At 40.1% G+C, this 13,963-nt stretch overlaps 1 protein-coding gene across 4 annotated transcripts in view; it reads left to right on the top strand.

The window, feature by feature from the left end:
• The window catches only part of stk11ip (serine/threonine kinase 11 interacting protein), a 33,954-nt gene that overhangs the window by 16,282 nt on the left and 3,709 nt on the right, over positions 1–13,963 (top strand). Inside the window, exons 21-25 of one of the 4 annotated variants that reach the window (XR_014090619.1) lie at positions 464–561; positions 2,812–3,011; positions 10,522–10,606; positions 11,603–11,685; positions 13,616–13,915. Coding sequence is in view for 3 of the 4 variants with exons in the window: in XM_081614804.1 (XP_081470930.1) it covers positions 464–561; positions 2,812–3,011; positions 10,522–10,606; positions 11,603–11,685; positions 13,616–13,836 (687 nt within the window). In the remaining variant the exon portion in view is untranslated. The remainder of the gene's footprint in view (positions 1–463; positions 562–2,811; positions 3,012–10,521; positions 10,607–11,602; positions 11,686–13,615; positions 13,916–13,963) is intronic. The other 3 variants (XM_081614804.1, XM_081614811.1, XM_081614808.1) reach the window with 3 other exon arrangements.

Here is a 13,963-nt window from a genome sequence, read left to right as displayed (position 1 = left end):
AAATTCTCGCCACAGAAACCAAATTACTTCCAGACATCTGAAGCAGAAATATGGCAGCTCTGACTTTGAAAAGTCCTATTAATTGTCTTTCAAATAGCTCAAAGGTTCAATTATAAAGCATGGTGGCAATTTCCTAAAGTTCAGCTGTGGTTTGGTCTGCCAGTCAGACAGCCTCTTTAAAGCGACAAGGAACAAATCAGCAGATTTGGCCTCTAACAGCAACTGCGGTTTGCGTTATTTGGGGGAAACGGATGAGATTGTTTTTTAAACCCCCAATGAGAAAGTGGTGTCATCCGAAAATACAGATGTTAATAGTTTAGTGTTGAAATTATGGCTCAATGAGCCTTATGATGATGCTATCAGAAAAACAATATTCACCCAAGAAAACAGCTGTCACTTATTTCCTTTTTTTCTCAAATATCCAATAACATCATGTTCCTCTTTAATTTCTTTGGATCCACAGATGTCGGCTGTAAAATATGGGGAACCAGGGGAGGTTCCCTCGCTGTTGGTTGTTTCCAACAAGCGGTTATACTTTCTGGAAATGACATCAGATGTGCAGTAAGTAAAGCAAAGTTTCTGCTTTATTCTTTTTAAAACATGAAATGATTAGAGCTCTGTTATTCAAAATATGCACCCCACTGGGAATTTTCATCCTTGTTTTGCTGATTCAAATTTATATGTTTTGGAGATTTATGTTCTGTACAAAATATTCCAAACTAGTGTCTAAAAAGTCAGGAGAAACTAGTAATAACTTCTCACTAGTATGAACCATACCTTAAAACCAAAAGAATTGCAAACATGAAAGAATCTGTTGGTGGCACTGAAGCATATTTAAAAAAAACAAAACAAATGCATTCCAAAGATTTTGAAGGACATTTGCATTTCAGATAAAAACAGCTATAAGAAACACTGTAAACATCGATACAGAAAAGCATGGTGGTGGCATCATATGGTGGACATTTAGGGGATCATCATGTGAAAACTAGAAGATTGTTCAGGATTAAAGGAATAATGTCAAATATGGAAAATGTTCCAACAAAACCGAGACAAAAAATGAGATCCTCTGGAAATAAGTCCAATATAGAGCTTTGTGAATTAGATCAAACCTTTCACTAGGAATGAAACATTCTCTTCAACGGCATACCTCATATTCATGTGTGTTAGGAACCACAACCACCCAACAGTAGCTGTTGGGTGGTTGAATATGCTTAGAACTGCCTATTTTAATAGTTCAAGTACCAATATACCTTAATGTGCATTAATACCCACAGGAGAAACTATCTTAGTGCTACCACAGAAGCTAACGTTTACAATTTGTCTTATCTCTGCTCTTGCTAATGCCAGCCAATAGCGTTTTAAGTAGCATTGCATCTAGGTATTACAGCTTCCCGTGTTCATTTTCTTTCAAATATCATAAATGTGCTCTATGTAAAAAACCCAAATAGGTGTTGGAGTTGCGCTCCACAGAGAAATGTAACCATGAAAAGGCAGGGTTCACTGTATTTGTACTTTCTGAAGTTAAAAACATGCAAATACATTTTCAAAAAGCCCCAAAATCTTTGCTGCAAGCTGTTCTTTCATTAGATTGCTTTTATGTCTTCGATTTTCAGACTTTTGTCACAAAATAAAGCTATTTGACAACAACAAGAAGCATCTACCAATCAGGCATGCTCCGCCCTTTTTTGGAGGCGGTCCCACAGGATCAGAAACTCTCAAGACCAAAGCAAAACAATTCTCCTATTTGCCATCCAAGTTCTTGTGTCACTGGCTACAAATTTACAACAAACAAAACGGTCTCTGTCAACAAAAATGAACTTCCTGACCTTATCAGTTTATAGTTGAATATATTGCAAGAGATATGCACTGGAATAATGAGAAATATTATTCCAGTGAATACTTCTGTGACGGTAAGAGCACTGGAGGCGTTAGCTTTTGCCTCAAGAGTCCCTAACATTGACTAAAAGCAAAAACTATTGACATTTTTGTTATTAGTTGGGGGGGAAAAGCAGATTATACACACAATGCCACCATAGCAGGAAGTCACATATTTTTGGGCTCTGTTGCAAAGGTTGTGAAACTTTCTTTATGCCCACTAATATTTGGGTAAATATTTGATATCGATAAATTGGCTCAACTTCCTTAATATTGAGAAATCAGCTATCAGTTGATTCTTAAATGAGAAACAGATCTTATCTACCAATCTTATCTACTTCTACAGCTGTCTGAAAATTAGTAAAAACGGTTTTGGCCAAAATCGAAATCGGCAAGTTGAGTTTTCCAAATATTGGTGATTGCCCACAAAAGTGCAATTGGTGCACCCCTAATGAAAAGAGGCACATTTTTTACAGGTGGTATCAAGTATTCACATTTGTCGCTAACCTGAACCCCTGTGAGAATAAGGGATCCAAGTTTAAAGATGATTTTGTCTCATAAAGACCAAATTTATTGAAAAATGACCAATCATGCAAAAGGGGGCGCCACACTGCAGTTTACTTCAGTGACTTTCACAGGGGAGAATCTTCTCACCTTCCATTCAGGATGAACACAGCACAGTCTGGCCAGGTTTCTGGGTCACATCTTGAAAACACGCTGATCTCAAACTGTCTCTCTCCTGTCTTTTCTTTTCCTCTGCATCATAACAATAAGAAATTAATCCCTTAGATTTAAACACTTGTTCTGATGCTTTTTCATGATTTTCTCAGAATTACCCTTCCGTGTTCTTTAACAACAAATTCACACCTTAAAGTGTCAGATATTACATAAGGCTCTTTAATCTGCTCATCGGTTTGTTTTTTGCCCTTTCTGAAGCGTGGTGTTTCCTCCCAGCAGAGGCCCGCTCACCGATTGGCTGCAGAAGAAGGACAGCTACCCAATAGTGGAGCTTGGCTACCTGGAGGTGGGCCTGGGCTCCCAGAGCATCCACATGGAGTTTGCAGATGGAGGCGTGGCCTATACTCTCCTCGTCAGGGACAGCGTGCGCTGCAAGCGCTTCTTTGGTCTCCTAACAGGTAAAAGCAAACGCTAATTCCAGAACCTGTGTTCTGGTTAGGATGGAATGCTGCCATCAGGTGTTGGAACAGCTTGTTCCCGCTGCAGAAACCTAACCTGCTCCGATGGCAGACTACCGCTGCAACATATGTGCTTTATGACGCAGACTTCTGCCCCCAACCCCTCGGGAGCAGTGGCTTCACGCAGACTGAGCACATCCTGCCCAGACCAGATTGTCTGGAGAGGGAGGAAAACTTTTTATTAGACAGTTGGGGGGAAGGACTCAGGCTTGGAATGTCTGTGGAAATATGGAAAATTAATGTGAAGGTTGGGAACAAAACAGGAAATCTCTGGAATGTATGAAAAACTAATCTGATGTTTCTGAACGAAACAAACATTGAAAACACAAATATACCATGGGTTTCAAAAGTATACACACCCTTGAATGTCAGCATTCTTCTAGAATCTTTTTCACCTTAAATGTAAAAAAAATAAAATAAGTTCTGTCCAAGAATGAAAAACATTTCTAAGAAAAAATGTGTCACCAAATGTAAAACTCATGTTAAATAGGAGTCAGTAAACTTAAGTTGAGTTGCACAGGTTAGAGGTCACTTTCAGGTCAACCACATCAGTATTGATACAATCTTATACAGTATTTTTACCAACTTGATTGCTCTCCTTGAAAAGTTGCTGTATAGAGTACAAAAACTTGCAAAACATATTTTACACATTCTTTCTAAAAAATGTAAAATGCATTTGGGGGGGGGAAATCTCTTTAATAATTATGATTACATTACCCTGAAACTTAATATATCAAAGATGCAAAAAATGAAGAAAACCAATTACAGTAATTACATTTTTTTTAAATCTACATTTTTTGGCAACCTTTTTTTTACATTCAAGTGAACAATGTATTTAAATTAAACCTTTTTAATTAAATACAATTCAAAAAACTGAATGTTAATCTTTTTATATTAATGCACTGAAAAGTGATTTAATTCCAGGTAAACATCAAGCAGTCACTTTATTAGGCTATTTAAGTGGTTTTATGTATTGATAAATATGGGGGTGTTGAAATATATTCTTCACCAGAAACTAAATAATTAGGGGAACATTGTAATATGTCTTAATTTGTATTGTTGATTTCTATTGGGCTACTTTAATCAATGTTGGACATACTTCTCCTAATCATCTAATCTGTTATTTTGTGATAATTTTTCACTTAGCACTTTAGCTTTGGAAATCTCTAGTGCACTTAGCTTCCCCTAAGATAAATTCTAAACCACTAACTTACTTGGCTGTTTTATAATATTTTAGTTGAATGAAGTTCAACATCTGTATTGTAGCTTTGCCTAATGAATTCTTCAAGTAGTTAGTCGTTTATGTTCAGGGTCTTATTTTGAAGTGGGTGAAGACGATTTACACAGCAATTCAGTTTTCTCTTGTATTCTAAAGGATTACTTCCTGAAGCGCAGGTAAGTATGCAATAACAAACCTGACCCTGTTGAAGGCGATAAACTATGTTGTAACCATGATGAATCACTGGGACATGGTGGGTATCAACATGGTTACAGTATATTTTGCGCTTTAGCATTACCTTCTACTAAATACCATGTTGGTATCGCAGTTTAGTGTTGGCACAACTAATGTTCATGATTAGTGCTTTTGGGTAAGTGCAACTTTTCAGTTTGCGGTTCCCACCTCTCATTTTAAAACAGCGCACTTGATTCTACATCAGGCTATAACTCAGAAATAACAACCACTGTAGCTTTTTTAGTCCAGCTGTTGCTATCAGTTTATGGCATTGTTTTCAGTGCAGGGGTCTGTCTGTTTGAAAGCTTTTTAATATGCTGCCTCTCTGCCCGAGCAGAGACCAGAAGTCTCTGTCACTGAGGTTGATTACTAGCAGGCTGAACGTGATGAATCTCACTGAGGAGGTAGAGCATGGCTTAAATGAAGGGAACATTAAGTCTGCAAGCCTATCCAGTTTTGCTTCCCACTTCCAACAATACTAACTTTTCTTTTCTTCCCCTCCCTCTTTGTGTAAGCTCCCTCTCTGCTGTGAGAGTCTAAATCCATAAACAGCTCATTTAGTTTCTTGTATTTCATTGTGGCTGAAAATGCTTCCAGATTGCCTTCAACAAGACCACAGAGGCTCTTGTTGAATTCTTGGTTAAAAAAAAAAATCCCTAAGAGATTCACAAAAAAATCAGATGTTTCCGATTCAAACGTCAGCTATATGTTGGTTTCTGAGATAGCCGAGTTGTTACAGCAACGACTCTCTTTCAGCCAAACGGACCCAAAATACAGCTGGTGAAAGATTTTGCCAGAGGAAGTACAGAAATGCTTAACCAAAACAAGCCCCCGTCCTGTCGCCTAAATCAGCGGGCAGAGTTTGAAACCGCAACTGGAATGACGGTGGACTCGCTGGCTAGAGAGGACGGAAAGGATGTGGTTGCAACCAGGACGGCTTTCTGGATCTGGCAGCTCTGACGCAGCTTCAGCTGAAACCTGAGAGATAACACGTGGCAGATGGGAGCCATTGCCCAAAGAGCGGTTCATTATCGTTTATTTTTCTCTCATTTGAGACAGTTTATTGCTTTTCAGTTGAGTTTGTCTTGAGAGATTTGATGGATTTGTCCCATCAAAAATGGGCTTTTGGAGACCAGCTGACGTACAGAGTGGTGGTGTGATGTTTACTTTCATGTGAAAACCATCAGGGGTGTTGGTGTTGATGCTGGAGGCAGCGAGGGAGTCTGCAGCATGACGCTCACCAGAGCCCCATCCAGACTCCAGTTGTTGCCAGCTTGCTTCTAAACACTTTGTCCGCCTGTCGCCTTTGCTTATGCGTGATCCAAGTCTTGGATGGCACCTCGCTGTCACTGAACATGTTATTTAATCTTCTAGTCGGTCCATCACTCGCTGCTTCATGTCAGCAGTGTGGGAGACTCTTCCAAGTTAGAATTTTTTCAGTAAAATACTTTACTTTATTGGTTAGTTTTATGTTTTTTTTGTTTGTTTATCTAACCTACCAAGCTACCATATTTGGTTCAAGGTGAATACTTACTATGGAGCATCTGTTTCTAGGGCCCATCACAGGGGGTTCGTTTATGACTGAAGTGTTGCTGGAGTTACTAACCACTCATACCTGTCATAGTGAACTAATTACTGAACCTGGGATACTTTCTACGCACTCTTTATCTGCATGTCCTAGTCTTTTATGTAGGATTAAACATCTTACTAGATGAGTTTTTGGGGGTAGTTTCATTCTTAAATGACAGATTTATTACTGTGTCTGTAAAAACAGCTATCAGATAATGTTGTGAGGTAAGGGACTGGTAGTAATCAGCCTCAGTGACAATTTCTGGTTGGTTTCTATTTTTTTAAAAACCCACAAATAATTATATTTAGCCTGTCCACTGCCTTCCCTGTGAGATTCCTCTTGAAAAAAAGTTATTTCTTGCAGCAGAGTCTGGTCTTTCTCCCCTTGATTCGGATTGTTTCCTGTTAATTTTGACCTGGCCAATCAGCGAACAGAAAAAGTAGTTGTGAACGATGGCGTTGATCTTCTGCGCTGTTTTTAGAGTTGTAGTAGCTCTAGTTTTAGAAAATGCACTGGAGGAAGTGAAGTCCCTGTTCGCTAAGCTTTCAAATTTTGAATTTACATTATCAGCCTCCTCGTTTGGATCAGCTCTCCTTTTTTCTCTTCTTGATTTTCATTTTTACAATCATAAAATGTAAAAACAATAGTACGCTATACCAGACCATAAAAACACATGTAAATATGTGATATAAAATAGAACATGATATAGCATCTATGCTATATTATAATACAATATAATATTACATAATAGTACAGTATGATATAGTATTATACAACACAACAGAATTATGCAACATATTATTGTGGTACAATACAATACAGTAAGATAAATTATACTAATATACAAAAGTAGCATCTTTCTGTGATTCAATATATGGTACCTTTCAGTATAATAAAATTGATGAGTATTGGACAGTGTGCTACAGTATCATGTTGTCTGATACATTTTGACAGCATGATCAATATACTGTTTAGTATAATGTTGTATAGTACAGTATGTTGCAATGTTATACAGTATTATTCCAAACAATATGGTGCAAAGTGATACTGCATGGTACACATGACATAATTAGATGTTATGGTTACAGTTAGATGGTACAAAATGTTATGGTTTTATAAAGTACACTGCAGTACAATATAAAACAGTAATTTAATAGTATTGCAAAATACAAGCACATTTTAAGAGGCAGCTATTTGAAATTCAATTCAAGCAATACCAGAATCACCGTAGCCTTAATTTTAAGATCCAAGCCAATCAAAGAGTCAGTTTCCTGGGAATTAACTCTACCTTTCTTAACCACATTTAAATGTCCTTTTCTACTACAAAAATGACTCTTTCCTTCAGATCGTCATTGAAAGATTAAAGCAGACCATAGACGGGGAGTGGGGCCACTGCCCCTCCTTCGTGTTATACATTCCTTTTAAAATCTCATCCATTCAGCCTCTCTGCTGGAGATATCTCCTCCACCCCGTATTGTTGTCACCCTTAATCTCACACCAACATTTGACGCTTGCTTGGCGTGACCCAGCAGATCCTATTCGCCACCACATTTTTTCCCACCCACGAACTCAATGGAGCTGAAACCCTACACCTGCAACTGGAGTTGACTTTCTTGTTGGAGTTACAATAGCAGAAGGTCTGTCAGTCGGAGTGCTGCTTCTGTCTGCGGGCTTCCCCCACCCTGTGAATGATGGGGTATGACGTTCCTTGATCTGCTTTCACACTCTGGTTTCATGTTCTTTTCTCGTTCCTTCTTGCCGGGTTGGTGAATGTAAACAGCGCTGAAATGTCTCACCTTAACTCGAATGTCTCGTGAAAATTAGTAGAGGGGTGTGTGTGATGTCTCTTGTTTGAACTGCTCACTTTCCTGGCAAATCCATGAACCTTTAGATGTTTTCCAAAAGGAATGTGGGGCATTTTCTTTAAATTTCCTGTGGTTATTTAATAAATCTTTTGGTTTCTAGATACGTCCTCGGAGATCTCATACTTCAGGCCTCCCATTCTTTGGTTTTGGAATTGTTTTGGAATATTTGGTTGAGTGATGAATGCTCCATTGAGGACAAAAAAGCACACACTCCGCTTTTCCACAATATTTAGAGAAGAATGTAAGTTTGATTTAGGGCTGCAGTTCATTACAGAGGATGGAAAATGAAATGAGGTCCAGATAGTGGCTGATCGCACAACAACAAACCCGATTGGCTTCAGAAGGCTACCAAATCCGGACATCTGAGTATAGGCAGCTGAATGAGTTGGAAAGGAAAATCTGGGATTTCTTTGGAATTCTGGACAGAAAATGATGTCACAGAAATGCAAATATTATACATGTCTACTAGGGCTGTATAAATAAATCGATTCTGCGATACATATCGATATTTTCCGCCCTCGCAAAGTATCGATTTTTCATATGCGAGTATCGATCCGTTAAACCATAGGGGTACATAGCTTTATAGCTCTTTTTAACGTCTAGTTTGTTACGGCGTAGCAGTAAGACTCCGCCTCCCTTAGTCTCACTTTCAACTTGAGCTGAAAGTGCACATTATAAACTACACACCAGTTTTTAAATTGTATTAATAGGCCAAGTATAACCGGAGTTATGCTAAAATTAGTAAATCATATTTTTCCGAATGTCAAGAGAAATGTCAAAAGCGCCGCCATTCCCCGGCTTTTCCGGTTATGTGAGAGGGAATGAGCTTCCAAACGTACAAAACGAAACGAAACATTAGATTCCTGTGTTTTTGGAAATGTAAAATCTTCAATAAATAACGATGGGTTGTATTTTGTTGCTGAGAAACAAAGTAAAGTTGCGCACGTAACCGTAAAAGAGAAGCGGAACCCCCAGCCGGAAACCGCGGCGCAGTGAAGATTTCCATGATAACAATGGCTGATCGATCATTCTTATTAGCAACAGACAAAGAGTATCAGAGACTGAGAGTACTATGAGATCCTGGCAGTCTGAGAGGCAGCTACTCAGAGATCCAAGCAGGGGAATAGTGGCGCTGCGTAGCTGCAGGGAGTCGATCACTATGGGGTGAGGCGGAGCCACTACTTGAGCAGTTAGAAGAAAGCAGCTTACAGCCACGGCTAACTCCAGGAACCAAGGTAGAAAAGCCTTTTTCCCCATAGTCCAAAAGACTGCATTTGCAGCCACAATGTCCAAAAGAAAAAAACATAAATGCAATCATTTGCATATTGAGAGTCAACAGAGGTTGATAATCTCCCCACTCTGCTCCTGGATTACCGTTTAAACTTTAGAGTTTTATGTCAAATCCACATGAATTAAATGACAGAAACTAATTCTCTCACTGCATCTTTGATTCATTTTGTCCAGCGGCAGACTGTTAGACTGTCCAATCAGAGTCAGGTATTGTGTAGTTGGTGCTTTTAATCAGTTTTCAGTTAACTAAATTCAAGTCTATGGAACACAAAATGTCACTGAAATCACTGTCCTTCTAAAATCTTTCAGAAAATCATAAAAATGCACTGAATTGTATCAAATTGTATCGCTCAACAAATATCGTGATCCATATCGTATTGTGACCAGAATATCGTATATTGTATCGTATCATGAAATTATTGTATCACTACACCCCTAATGTCTGCACATCTCTGAAACAAAACTTTATGTCATGATTTTTGCACACAATAACTAGATGTACTGTATATTCGAATGTATGACCTTTGGTTGGTGACCTCTGTTGCTTTGTTTTCTCAAAATGTCAAATCCTCAGAAGCTTGTGTTTTTTAAGCATAATATGCAAACAGTAAAAGAATAGATTTAAGGATAATATTTCTTCATGGAATATTCCACTGATCCTTTGAGCCTAAAAAGCATCATAATGATGAAACATATTTTGATTAATAGAGAAGGTTGGTTGTTTGGGATGAATGGGTGGTCTGTGTAGTCTGTGTGTTGGTAGATCAGGTGTTACACTTAAATTAAGATTAATTATGGTGAATCTAAACAGGAGGTATTGCAGATACAAGTTCATAAGTTGCTTTGAGGCAGAAAGTTCTGAATGTGAATCTTGGTCTGGGGTCAAACATGGTTAGGGTTAGAGAACGCATGTTGTCGTTCTCTCTGGGTACTCCCATATCCTCCCATCCTCCAACAGGAAAGGGGGGCTAGTCTGGGCAGAGACTTCTTGACAACTACTGGTCCTGTCAGGACACCAGTAGTCTAACACTCCATAAATCTGTCCTCTGAAGAAAGCCGTTGTGACAATAAGTGAAATCTGGCACGTGGTTTTCCACAAGCCAAGTCACTGTCATGATGCTTTTCTTCAATGGGAAAATGGGAAGAAGACATCCCAGGACAAGACCAGGAGGAATGTTTTCAATTTTACATGAACTGATTAAAATAGTCATGGTCAAGAAAAGTTGACTTTTTTTCAGGACCGTAACAATTTTTTCTTGTTCTTTCCTCCAGGAATGGTCCGTGAGATGGCCCACAAATCTGATAGCAGGCTCCAGTCCATTTCCACCACGAGGCTGTCTGCCCAGCACCACCTCTGGCATGTTTCCCAGCACCGCCTGCCACACCAACGTCTCTTGACTTTTATTTGTGTCAACGCTGAAAGATGTGGTGTGAACAGTGTCGCGCACATTTGTATGCGGTCAAGCCATGAAGGTTAAGGGGAGAAGTTCCAAAGCTGCACATTTCTGACACATCTTTACTTGATTACAATCAGCTTTTTTTAGACTCCGTTTGGTGAAACAGGCTCACTAAATTAGCTGGTAAACCGCATCTTAATTGGTAACATGTGCCTCCCCTTGCAAATTGCGCAGCATTTGCGTCCCCACCCACCCCCCGAGTAGTTTGTAATCGCCACCAATAATTTTTTTACACCTTTAAATTGTGGGGTTTTTTCCCCTCTGAAGCAAAGGGTTGCAGCTTTTCTTGTCTTTCCTGTTTTTCTGAGAGAGGGAAAAAAATTGATTTTTAATCATAAAAGTATGATTTCAGGGAAGAAAAGTTCAACATCTCGTGACAATCGAAGGTTTTATTCCTGCTGACAGATTGTGTATACTCACAAAGCAGGCTTGACGGAAAGGTGTTTCATTTGATTTGAACACCCCCCTGGCCTCCCTAGAGTTTCTGACAGACGAGTTCCGGCCCCCGTCCCAAGGAGCCCATTCTAGCGGCCACGTACAAACACACAACGGATGCCGGAGATTTTTTCAGCTTCTCATCTGGTTTTAGCTCCTCGACTCGATAATCAAAAGGCGAAAAAACAAAAAAAGCCCAACCCAAGCGGCTCCTTCATGTGTTCCCGAGGCAGCAAACCACAGTCTCAAAACACACTTCCCAGTGTTTGCGCAACACACGTCCCGTCAGCCGTTATTATGTCAATTATCCCCTCTGTTCTGCAGTTAATGCGGAATTCATGCCGCACCGCTTTGGTGCTGACATCTTTTTGACGTAGCAGCACCTGCCAGCTCCTCATCTTAGAACAGGAATCTGTGGGATGTGTCTGTATATTTATGATGCCCTTCTTTTGATCTGTCAGGCCTCTGGTGTGCGAAGACATCCAGGCAGATGTGGAGGACGGACAGCTGCAGTTCTTCTACATCCTGGCTTTCGTCCGCCGAGGTGACTTTTTTTTTTTCCCCCCTTCAAACCTTTAACGATCTTCAGACAAAGCGCTCTGTCTCTGCCAGATATCTCCTCTGTTATCACTCAGGAAAATCTGCTTTCATCAGTGGCTTTTTTTTACTTTCTCTGTTTCTGAGGCCCATTTGCAAGATGTTGGTTTGTTATGGGAACAGTGAGATTTCAGGACGCACGTCAAGTGCATCGACATGCAAGGTTTGCCTCTGGGTAAACCCCGTTGAATTAACTGCAGACGAGTACACAGTTCTGGCCAGTAGTCAGGTTTACGCCCAATCATCACGGGCACACATATATACATATAAACATACATATATACATTTTAGGCTCTTAATTATTTATTTGAACTGTTCTTTTTCCACATTGCAAAAATTATATGACATAAAACTGAAATTATTGCTGATTTCAATCAAATGGAAGCAAAATTGTATGTACAGGCTGACAGTGAAGTCACACACCATTAACTTAATGTTAAAGTTTGTGTGTTTTTAATACTTTTATATTTAGTATCCATTTAAATAGTACTGAGAACTTCAAATGATGTAAAGTATATGGATGGATGGATGGATGGATGGATGGATGGATGGATGGATGGATGGATGGATGGATGGATGGATGGATGGATGGATGGATGGATGGATGGATGGATGGATGGATGGATGGATGGATGGATGGATGGATGGATGGATGGATGGATGGATGGATGGATGGATGGATGGATGGATGGATGGAGATTTGTTGGATGCAGGATGGATGGATGGATAGTTGGTAGGATGATGGATGGGTGAATGGATGGTTGGTTGGTAGAATAATAGATGAATGGTTTTGTTGGATGGTTTGATGGATGATGTGTGGGTGTGATGGATCCATCCAACCATCCAGCTGCCCACCAACACACCCCTCTCATCCCTCCATCATTCTCCCTCCTTCCAGACTCCAGTTTTTCCAGGTTCCATATTTAAATCCTGACCACTGCAGAAATTCCTACCATAAACTCATAGTGAACTTTTCTATTTAATGTTTTGAACTTGGCATCAAAACTCAGAACTCTGGAAATTTGAGAGTGGAAACGTGTGGAACTATGTCATGAAAATGCGTGGGAACCCAAAGGAACACAGAAAAAAGACCAGCTGGATGGACCCTGCGGTGATCCTTTGTAATCCTAAAATTGACTCAATAAAGAGGCTTACGAACAAAAAAAGGGTGCATTATTTTATTTCCCTCCAACTTATGGCAGACAGAGCCAAAAAATATGGAAAACAGGAGGTGATTTGTGGCCAGCCGCTGACGTGAGCCGCCGACGTGAGCCGCCTGTCAGCAAGCCCCGCTGACCTTTGCCAATAAATGAGGCAGAAATATACTGTTTAGACTCAGCGGCTTGACAGATGACTGTATTTGCATGCGTGTGGTTAGGGACCAAATGTGTCGGGGCGGTAGGGTGCACGGCAGCCCAGCGCACTCTGTCTGTCCGTGGAATTTCAGCTGGCTCCCAACAAAACCCGACCTGCCTTTTACCTCCACCTCTTCCCAGTTCTGACATGCAGCGCTAAAACTACGAGAGGAAGCGCTTAACGTCATCGACCCATAACTGTTACTTCTAAGAGATTCAGATATTCTAACTTAAATTTCTTTTGCATCTTGAGGCTCAAAATATGACAGCAAGTCGAAGGGTTGTTGGGTTTTACAGTAAGATTAATGACTCAAACCGGAGGGAAAAAAATTATAGATTTACACATTTACTTTAATAAATATGCATGACTAGATGCTCTAATTCCTACTTAAGAATAAAGCACAATTTATTAGAATTAAAAATGGTAAATTGTTCAAATTTTCCATTGGCCATTTTGCCATTTTGATTAGAAAGAAACCCTCAAAGCATCACTCCTACTTTGTTTAAAACTGTTTTCCGTAGAGGAGCTGTGGCTGCCTCAGACGGTGCTGGCCACCAGAGAAACTCTCTACCTGCTGGACGAAGATCACCAATGGAGGAAAAGCGTCTCGGCGGTGCCTGAGGACAGCCAGGAGTGCAGTGGGAGCGTCGCCATCCTGGAAACTCTTCCGATCAGCTGCATGAGCTCGGTTCTGCTGTGGGCCTCGGACCCGCTCAGGATGGACTTTAAGCTTTACGACGAGGTTAGTTCATCCTGAGAAGACGACGGCCGCCACTCAGACTTTTCCACTTGAGCAGAAAGAAACAATGAAGAGGTTGCAGGTGCATCCTCACCTTCACTCTCAATTCTTTCACTTGATGTTTTTTTTT

Source organism: Poecilia reticulata, chromosome 2 (genome assembly GCF_904066995.2).
Source record: "Poecilia reticulata chromosome 2, P_reticulata-male-v2, whole genome shotgun sequence".
Taxonomy (NCBI): domain Eukaryota; kingdom Metazoa; phylum Chordata; class Actinopteri; order Cyprinodontiformes; family Poeciliidae; genus Poecilia; species Poecilia reticulata.
This window is presented reverse-complemented; position numbering and strand designations above follow the sequence as displayed.